This window comes from Zingiber officinale, chromosome 6B (genome assembly GCF_018446385.1).
Source record: "Zingiber officinale cultivar Zhangliang chromosome 6B, Zo_v1.1, whole genome shotgun sequence".
Classification (NCBI taxonomy): Eukaryota; Viridiplantae; Streptophyta; class Magnoliopsida; order Zingiberales; family Zingiberaceae; genus Zingiber; species Zingiber officinale.
In genome coordinates, this window is record NC_055996.1 from 67,691,707 (window position 1) to 67,702,318 (window position 10,612).

Below are 10,612 nucleotides of genomic sequence, written 5' to 3' on the forward strand. Positions count from 1 at the left end.
GGCGTGATCTCTTGGATCACAAAACTACTTTTTGTGGTACAAGGAATGTGTCACTCATATTTACAGTCGGATCGCGGTCGCGATCCGACTGCAAATGGTTGCGATCCCTTCTTGGGTTCACCGTTCTCATCAGGTTATAGTTTTTGTTCGGAGCGGGCGATCGGAGGCCGTCCGGAGGGCACCCTCACTCGGCGCCCAATAACCTAGCCACTTATCCACCACCGGAGGCCTTCGGGCGACCTCCGATCGCTTGCTCCGAACAAAAATTATAATTTGATGGAGACGATGAACCTAAGAAAGGATCACGACTATTTACGATCGGATCACGATCGTAATCCGATCGTAAATATGAATGACACATCTTCAAAACAAAAAAAAAAAAAAAAAAAAAAAAAAAACATAGTGGCCCAAACGATCTGTGCTCTAACTGAGAGTGGCTTAAAATTAATGCTGAGATTGCGTGCGGCGGTCGATGCAACAGAAAAGGGCCGCGACGCTGGGGCTTCAAGAACCCTAGCGCCAAATTTGCGTTGGAGTTCGCGAGGTTTGAATTTTTATCCAGTTGAAGGCGAAATCACTAGCACCTACCCTTTATTCAAGACACTGATCCATAGGTGGAAGTGAAGTATCTCCCAATCTTTTATGCCAATTGTTCTTCTCTGCTCCACGGGCAAACTAGAACCGTGATTCAAGATTCGCCGCGGGATGAATCGGAAGAAAGAGCTCTGTAGGAATTTTCAGCGCGGAAGGTAAAATAAATTTCGCGCTTTCATGATTGCAACGCATTTTTTCTGTCCTTTTTTTGGACCAGCTGTTCTCTATCATAAGAGATTTCTGTGTAGGCATCATGTGTCTTGCTTGTCAATGCTAGTCAAGGTTTTGCCTGCTCTTCTTTGATTTTTTTTTAAAGCCTTTTTATTTGCCAGTTAACTTCCTATGATTTCAATTGGAATTTTGCATAAGCTCAATGGGTCCAAATAGGTAGGAAAACATGTCTTGACGACAGTGATGATTTAATTTCCCATAAGCACATGAATTTGGATGAGAATTTATGTTTTTTTATTAATAATCATAGAAATCATTGACAAGTTACAAGCAAGGTGGATCAGCAATTTATAGCATAATATCTATAATTCTTCCGTAACATTGCAGCTATCTTGGTCTTTTATGTACTCTGTCTTTATTTTTTGGGTGTTGTTTATTCAGTTCATGTAAATGTTAATTGGTTAAAATTCAACACCACTTAACTAGTACTGTTTTTTTTTTTTTTCAGTTGCCAATATGGATCTCGCTGCAAATTTCTTCATACCACTCAACAAGAGACAAAACCTAATCCCTATGGTTTTGGGAACCAGAGTACCATACATTTTCCAAACACTACTCAGCAACAAAAGCCAAATCCTTATGGTTTTGGAGTGCAAAACAAGCCCCAATTACAGAACAACACCCCTCAGAAAGGTTCCTCCAATTTTGTAGCTAAATACCAAACTCCTGCCAAGGTGCTTTCTCATATTACTTCTATAAGGTGCTGTTAGTAATCTCAAACTTTTATCATTATGTGCATGATTATGGTACTTTAATGTTGTCCATCTTATGGGGTTTACGGTATAAAACCAATACCCTTTCTCCAGGTAATGTTGTCTTACCCTTTCTGTGGCATTCATGGATGTTTTCTTTAAAATCTTCTGTGAAAGATGTCTGGGTTTGCCTTTGTGTGATGATTTTGTAATTTCTATCATACTGGCTGTTTGGTACACATACACCAAGAAAAATCTGATTCTTTGCTGTTGTTCTGCCATTCTGTATCAGATTTTAATTTTCACTTTTCAAGCCATAATTGGTTTTTGATTTTTGTGTATGCTGTCAGCCATTTGAAAACAAGTGGACAAGATCATCCTCGTCTGGAGCTGCAAATGTAACTGCTACACAAGCTCAAGCTCAGTCCCAAGTATCAGATCACAAGTGTGTTTCCATGACAGCATATGATTAATTTGGTCTTTGCTTTTGCTAGCACAAAGGATGAATTTTAGAGGTTTTCTTTTCTTTTATTATCAATAGGTGCACAGATCCTGAATCCTGCAAAAAACAAATAATCGAAGATTTTAAGAATGAAGCACCTCTTTGGAAGCTTACTTGTTATGGCCATCGCAAGTAGTAAGTTATTTTAAACTCATATGTACCCGATAAAGCCTAGTAAGCTTGCTTACGATGCATTAATGCACAACCACAAATCATTTAGTGCTTTGGATGTATGCAGATATTGTTTGATGTTTTCTCTTCTTTTTTCCCTTTTCTTTTTTGGCATTCAGGAGTATGCGCCCAACCTCATTTGTTTTTTATATTCTAATGAATTTGTGACTTGATAGCCTGGTTCTTGTGGATGAATTATGTAGATATATTTGTATCCTGATAACATGTGATGTGACACTATGCTTTGTTCATTATAATGCTTAGCCATCACATTCTTGAAACTGTATTGTTACGTGTATATGACAATTACAAGCCACTATAAATAACAGAAACCACAAGTTTGTTGCTTTAGTTATTGCTATTGACCATTAAATTTCATTAGCATCACTTGATAAAAAAATGGGAAGAAAAAAGGTTCAAATATTTGCCACTCTGGACATTGCACTGTTATTAACAATATAACATGATGTGATACATTATATTTACAAAATTACTAAATTGGATTCAAATAACTCCTTATTATTGCCTTTCATTATACAATTCCTGCTGATGTGCACAGTATTGCCTCATTGACTGATTTATCTCTTTTCCAATAGTGGTCCTTGTGACATTGTTGGTGATATCAGTTATGAAGAACTTCGGTCAGCTGCATATGATGATGCAAGGCAAGGATCAAGTGTTCAGTCTATTGTAAGCTCCAAAGTTGATTATCTCTTTATCTCCCCCCAAGGCATTAAACTAATTGAGAACACTGTGCTTTGATAGTGTAGATAAGATGATGGCCAGCCACTCTATATCGTCTCTCTGATAATATGTACCACTTTAGAAGTTAGAAGCAGGTGAAACCGTTGATTATATATCGGAGGGTCCTCTAATTGTATTAGATGTAAATTTTAAATGGTTCCTGTATGGATATACTGGCATTTCATATAAGTCTCTTGTAGACATTTATAGACTAAATAATTAACTCACAGAGCATGTAGAGATATATCAAGTTAACTTTAGAAAGGTTATTGACTTAATTAACTGACTAATTTTGAATAACTTTACTCTCTTGATCATGGCATTCATACTTTTTTCTTATCTTTATATACACATATATTTTCAATAAGAAGCTTGTTTTTGAAAAGGATCATGGATATAGAAACTAGAAAGAGGTGGCAATCTCAACTTAAGTCGCATGGGAGTCATAATTTATGTTAGGGAATTATGCTATTTATTATTAAAACATTAAGTCTTCTACTTAGTACAGCAGCATATTTATGCAGATAAAACTGGTCCTATAAGTTTAAATGTCCTTGTATTATGATTATTACATCAACATAGTAGGATGCAACCCTTTATTTGTAGTAAGCAGTAAGTTGTGATACAGTTTCTTTACTTTTTGTCAAATGCCATAAAACTAATTGTTAAATATGTGGAAAATTGATCCTTTATTTTTCCTAGTATACAAATAGAGAAGGGGGCTTAACATAATGTTTGTGTACAGTGGACATACTGTGGTAAACAACATTGCGCTCCTGCCAATGTTATGTAATTCAATAATCAGGCGTTAACCGTAAATTATCTACCAAGAGTTTCCCTTTTATATAAAATCCACAAAATAAGAGAATTGATCCATTATCTTGATAGACATTTGCCCGAAATGCTTAAACTTGAATTAATGGTCTCTCAACTAAGCTTTATAAATACTTCTATTAATCCAAACTTTCATGTGGAAGTAAACTACAGTGGTGTAATTTTCACATTAAGTTTCGATGTCTTTGTTGAAGTCCAATATCTACTTTATAGCTTAGTATAATCTCTACTCAACAACATGTTACCTTCAATCCGATGAAAGTACCATCACCATTGATAGACTTTTTCCTGTTGGAACACTTCATTTTATGTACGGTTAAGCTTGCTCTTTATCAAGGATAATACTAAAATAATTTGTTCAAGAGGACTGATTGGTAGCTTGATAGATTCAACCATTTGCTCATCAATGCTTGATTTCAAGTTGACAATAATTCTGTTAGCTAAGGTTTATCATCCTCCCATGTTGGCCGACAATATCTCATATGGGACTAAACTAAGATGTAATTGACATGCTAGAGCATATCATTTCTTTCCCTTTGTGTCCTAGAAATGCTAAAAGAACCTACTTTCCTTTGCAGGTTGAGAGAGAGAGGAAGTTATACCTTTCCAAGTTGAATGAATTTGATAATCTATTGAAAAAACCATATGGTTCACAAAGCCCTAGTTTTCATCAAATGAATTCCACTCCCATTTCAAGCTCACCTCAGATGAGTCAGTCTCCTATGTTGATGAACAATGCATCATCCGTAAATGCTCAAGGAAATAATGTCCCCTCCTTTTCAAGTTTTAGTCAAATAAAGGCAACAACTAATCTTGGCTATGAGAACAGGTTATTCTTTAGGTTTTTAAAGTTAGAACCATTTTTTTCACCTGACTTTCTATTTTCCTTAACTTTTAGTGCTTGTTATCAGGTCTGATCCACAAGGATTCCCCAGCGGTAATTTTGGTCAACCTAGCCCTTTCCAGAAAGTCAGCCAAAGTTCTTTTGGTTTTGGAAAATTTGGAAATTCAGGTGTTGTAGCGGCAAATAATATGTTTTTTCCTTATGCTGAATGGTTGAAGTTCATCTATATCATTTTTATTGTTTCATTGTTTCCATCTCATTGAATCACTTAATACATTTTTTTACTTGAAGTTCATCTATGCCATTTTTATTGTGTTATTGTTACCATCTCATCATACTACATCAATATATTGTTTTACTTTCATCTGCACTATACTGGGTTACTAGTTTGATTTGTTGTGTGTTAACAGAATTCTCTATTGAAATTGGAGTCAGTTTAACTGATTGGTAATTATATGCCTTTACGGTGTTAATCAAAGAGAAGTTACATGCACAAAATGGTTCATTTTGTTGAGGTCATGATTCATTGATGAGTTACTACATTTTGAAGTCTTGTACAGTTTCATTTTATACAGTCCTAGGTATTTTGGCAGTTATGGCAACAATACAAGGTTCTAAATTAGATCCGCTTGCAAACCTATCAAGTGGATGTCTTAAAAAAGGTTGAGAAACTATGGGAGTGCATTTGCAAATTAGTAGGATTTTGCTAGCCATTTAAGGAGAACCTCTGTAACAGTGGGCTTAACAGTGAGCTGCATATGCAACTCTGCTTAACTATGTTTTTAGAATGTGCCTTTACTAAAACTTACTATGTATATCTGTGAGTGCATCAGCATCTTGCTTGGATAGTGAAAAGTTGAATTAAACATAGCTTTAAATGGTTTAGAAGTGAACAAAGTAACTGAGATGGCTATGGGCATAGTGCTGAAAATAATGGCAATTTACCAAAAGGTGTATTTAGGTTTTCAAATTTACCAAAAGGCGCATACTACTTTGTTATTTATCGGGCACACCTTTTTACAGTGTTTTTCCCATTCTACCCTCCTGACCAATTTGACTACTTTTCTTTTTATTTTCTCTATCATTTCTCTCTCGTCTCTTTCCTTCTATGCATGCAACATCTATTCTCTTTTCTCTCTTCTTTTTTCTTCTCTCTCTTTTTTGCACACCAATTCTTTTAAAAACATTTTAACACCTCTGAGAAGTTGAAATAAACAATAGATAGTATATTTGAACTCCTTACAACCCCAGAAATCCACAGGAACTGAAATGGGTGCAATCAGAGCTCTCTAGGTCCATTAGTGAGTTTTATGAATCTAGAGATCTCAGATTGTATCCATTTCAGTTTCTGTGGATTTTTGGAGTTGCAAGGAGTTCAAATATACTATCCATTGTTTATTTTGGTTTCTCAAAGGAGTTAAAATATAATAAGAAAGAATCGCCAAAAATCTCCACGTTGGGTATATGGAATCATGGGCCTGATATGATTTCATATCAGATCCAACGTGGAGAATTTTGGCGATTCTTTCTTATTATATTTTAACGCCCTCGTGAAGTCGAAGTAAACAATAGATAGTATATTTGAACTCCTTGCAACCCCAGAAATCCATAGGAATTCTTGATCCAACAGTGAGTTTTGACCAAAGTCCACTGATGGACCTAGAAAACTCCGATTGCGCCCATTTTAGTTCCTGTGGATTTCTGGGGTTGCAAGGAGTTCAAATATGCTATCCATTGTTTATTTTGACTTCTCGGGGTGTTAAAATGTTTTTAGAAGAATCGGCGTGCAAAAGAGAGGAAAGAAAAAAGAGGAGAGGCAAAAGAATAGATGTTGCATGCATAGGAGGAAAGAGAAATGATTGAGAAAATAAAAAGAAAAATAGTCAAATTTGTCAGGAGGATAAAATGAGAAGAGCATGTAAAAAGATGCACCCTTTGGTAAATAACAAAGTAGCATACACCTTTTTGTAAATTCAAAAACCTAAATATGTCTTTTGGTAAATTGCCGTGAAAATAATGACATTCAACACTGTTTAGAGCAGCTTCATTCCAAAATTCACTCAGTTGGACTAGGCAAAATTCAATTTCTAATCGAATTACTTGGTTATTTTTGAAATGACATAGGAAGAGAAAATAAACTTTCATGTTATTTTTATCTCAGACCTGTATGAATAGGTGAGTGGACCTTATAAGCATTGCTATGCAAGTCTTAATTTGCAATGGTGAAAAATGTTAAACGTTTTTTTCTTTTTTGTTAAAACGTTGAATTATTTTTCTTATCTTAATTTTTCAAGTACAAATTTTCTGATCTTAATTTTTCAAGTATTCCTTTGTTCCTATTTTTTCTAGAATTATTATAGTCTTGATTAGCTGAAGAAGGTTGAAAAAGAACTTAGAAAGGTTGGAAAACTATGTTTTCTGATTGGAAATATGATCTCCACTATATTTTTTGCTCTAAAACATAATTTGGAGAAACATATAGGCTATTCTAATCTTTGACTCTAATTAAATATCTGAGTTTGGAGTTAAATGAAAGGTCCAAGTTCATTATTCTGGCAATACCACTAATCATCCAATGTATAAAATGATTCAACTTCTGTTAAGAGTCTTTCCGGGGTTTGATAGAAATTTGTGCAGTTCTTTTTCTCATAGTAGAACTCTGTTGAACTAAAATGCCACTTTCATCCCCTTCTATTTTCATTACTGCTAGATTATTTATTTTATTTTTGTCATTTTGATTACTCTTGTTTCGGCATTACAGGATTGTTTGGTCAGCAGCCAATACAACCAGCTGGAAACTTTCCAAATCCAAGCGTTTCTTCATTTAACTTTGCTGTAAGGCCTATTGGGTCTCCGTCTCCCCAGAATTTTGGTGGCACAAATAGTCAACAACTCAACTCTGTTAGTAGGGCTGGTACCCCTTCAAGTGATGATGAGTAAGTTTGTGTATATTATCTGCATTACTAGCATTGCACATTTGACATTGTTCCTGTGTAATTCTTTATCCATTTAGCTTTGTAATTACTTGGAATTCGATGCATGAGGAATATTATGTTTACCATTTTTGTATGATATGTTTGAGGCCTCTTTACCTATTATTTACTATGTAAATCTGAACTAGGAGTCAATTTTGGTAGATGTCATTTCCAATATTGGAATGATACCTTGAATGGTAACTTTAATCGAAGGAGAATGGATATAATAATCACATTACTTGCTTGCTTGTTGCTATTCTTTAGAAACATGAAAAATAGGAGCTGCCCACTGTAGATAGAATACACAACCAAAAATGAATGAAAATATTTTTGTCTTGGCAGATAGTAATCTACCAGTAGTACATACTACTTCTACAGGGCATGCTAACATTAAAATAACCAAGCACTGCAGATCTTCTGCTCAAGGGTGGTTTGCCACTTAGTCTTTGCATGGGACTTAAATATTATATTTAAGAGGGAAAATACTTCACTATTACTTCCAAAAGTAGACTCTTGCACCATATCTATAGGGAATGCCCAATAACTAAATACCCATTGTAGGGCTAAACCTGTAGTACATTTAACTATTAATGGCAACAACTCAATGATAGTTCTAATATATGGTTTATTATTCTGACTCGTTTCAGATTTACTTGGTCGGTAATCTAGCTGTTGAGGTTTAGAGTGTATGCAAAAATTTCCTAAAACACAGTACTTTACAGAGCAGTAAGGTAATTAACTAGAAGTATAGAATCATACAGTGTTCCCAATCGGTGATCAAGTTGTTGGAGTTATTTTTATTAATATCATTGGTACTTCTATTTTTTTCATGCCTCGAATCAATTTTATGTGAAGTGCCATTCAAATTATAGTAATTATAGTTCAATTTGTCTAATTAGATTTCCTCACACAGGTTTGAGGTTGATGATAGTATTTGGAGAAAGGAAGAATGGAAGATAGGAGAGGTATGCTTTATTCTTGGAAATGATTTCTAAAATGCCCTGGATTTTCAGTTTTTCTTAATTTTTTTTAGTTTAAAGTCGAGGATAGTGATTGAGTTGTCATTGTGCCTTAGCATAACTTTGACATAATCTATGCGACTAACATATTTGTTAATATAGAAAACTTTGTTCAGCTTCTACAAAACCTTTAGTGCATTTGGTCCATAGAAATAGTGTTTCTATTCCTATTCCAGATGAATGTGTTCCTATTTTGGTTGCAAAAATAAACTTGGAACACAAGTTCTCATGGAACTATAATTCCTAGGATAATTATTTCTTACTTTCTTCTAAGAATAGTTATTCTTTCTCTACTTCATTTTTTCAAAAATTATTAAAAAGTATTTATTTTGAAGGGGAGCTTTTGCGTAAGAGTAAAGTTGTTGTCATGCGACTTTGAGATCATGAGTTTGAGTTGTAGAAACGACTTCTTGTAAAATGCAAGATAAGATTGCGTATAATAAACTCAATGTGGTCCGACTTGCCCGGAACCCACATTGGTGGATGCATTGTGCAATAGACTAACTTTTTTTGTTAAAAAAATATTTATTTTAAACAAGCAAATTAGGTTGAATAGGCTGAGTTGGCAATTTGGACGTGTAGATTAAGTTGGTTGTGATAGTTGGTTTGGTCGAGTTGAGTAGGCTAAATGGTTTTGATTGTCCAAATAAACCCATTGTATTGAGTAGTTCAGATGGTCCTAATAGGTTTCAGTCGATCTAAACATGTCAATCAAGTCCATAAGCTAGGCAGGTCGAGCTAAATGAGTCAGTTGGGCAAATGGACTAGTCAGTCCAATTGGTAGGACCACTAAGTTAGTAACCAATGTGATTGAATTGGTTGAGTGGATACACTGGATTCATCACATTGGACATAATGTGTGAGCCAGACTAGATGAACAAAGAATTTCCGAAAGGAATATTTATTCCTTCCATGTCAGTCAAGTCAATAAGCTAGGCAGGTCGAGCTAAATGAGTCAGTTGGGCAAATGGCCTAGTCAGTCCAATCAGGAGGACCACTAAGTTAGTAACCAATGTGATTGAGTTGGTTGAGTGGATACATTGGATTCATCACATTGGACATATTGTGTGAGCTAGATTAGATGAACAAAGAATTTCCGAAAGGAATATTTATTCCTTCCATGTCCACGATTCCCGAGTAGTAGCTATTCAATTCCTTGGCTATTGCATTCAGCAAGTTAGATAATTTTCTTGTGTCAATGCATGATCTTTTGTACCTTCTAGTCGAATATGGCATTGGTTTCTCATATAATATATATCTCCAGATTCCTGAAAGACCGCCTCCAGCTGGTGTATGTTGACAATATTACTACTATGGGGAAAACAAAGATTTGCTTGTCCTCACTGGCTCAGCATATGCATTCTCTATTAAATGCTGCTTTCTCCAAGATGCTGGAGGATGTTCACTTTCCAACTTAATGCGATGAATATCAGGCATCAAAAATGTAATCTTTGGAACCCTTTGCTTCATGAAGTTCTTTGAGGCCATGCACCTTTTAAGCTGAAGTTCTTCGCATAAAAAACTAAGCTGCTCATGAAGAATCTCTGCCGAGTGGATTGGAGGGAGGGTATAATGAATTTGATTCTGATGCACAAGGTTTTGAATCCATTTCCAGGTTTTATGCCCGCTATTCTGATGCACAAGGTTCTGAAGAATGTCTATTTGTAAGTTTTCTGTGTCTGTTTTCATTTTCTTAATTTATTATTGTAATTTTTTATATTTGACGCAAAATTAAATATCTTTTGCTAAAAAAGAAGTTATTATTAGGATCATCAATTTATCCTTCATTTCTATTGCGACTACGTTTGTCAATGTGATCAGGATGTGTTAGGAGAGTAAACGAATGAGAATACTTAGTGGTGTTTTGGATAAATGCTTAGCTAATTAATTCAATAAAAAAGAAATTTTTTTCATAGGGTGATGGACAGTTTGTAGCAGTTTGAAGAATTTCGTGTGTTATTTTTTCTTTCTTGCGATATGGTTCTATGATCCCTTTCATGTTGTGA

The 10,612-nt window shown here is 34.9% G+C and overlaps 1 protein-coding gene across 2 annotated transcripts; it reads left to right on the top strand.

Moving 5' to 3' along the window:
• The first annotated feature begins 436 nt into the window (after positions 1-436).
• LOC121992589 (zinc finger CCCH domain-containing protein 46-like) lies at positions 437-10,393 on the top strand. Of its 2 annotated transcripts, XM_042547072.1 has the most exons (11): positions 444-544; positions 615-749; positions 1,274-1,499; positions 1,868-1,962; positions 2,059-2,154; positions 2,787-2,880; positions 4,347-4,597; positions 4,680-4,780; positions 7,374-7,548; positions 8,501-8,552; positions 9,871-10,393. In XM_042547072.1, exons 2-11 carry the CDS (start codon positions 706-708, stop codon positions 9,904-9,906), a joined length of 1,170 nt encoding a protein of 389 aa, XP_042403006.1. In that variant the 5' UTR covers positions 444-544; positions 615-705; the 3' UTR covers positions 9,907-10,393. The 2 variants fall into 2 exon arrangements, with proteins under 2 accessions (XP_042403005.1, XP_042403006.1); XM_042547071.1 differs by having other exon boundaries at positions 437-749.
• The last annotated feature ends 219 nt before the right edge of the window (positions 10,394-10,612 follow it).

Excerpts from the sequence above, each read along its gene's own strand:
- LOC121992589 (XM_042547071.1), top strand. The coding sequence starts at position 706 with ATGAATCGGAAGAAAGAGCTCTGTAGGAATTTTCAGCGCGGAAG. Across the intron at positions 2,155-2,786 it reads TGTTATGGCCATCGCAAGTA|TGGTCCTTGTGACATTGTTG; the intron begins GTAAGTTATTTT and ends CTTTTCCAATAG. Across the intron at positions 8,553-9,870 it reads AAGAATGGAAGATAGGAGAG|ATTCCTGAAAGACCGCCTCC; the intron begins GTATGCTTTATT and ends ATATATCTCCAG.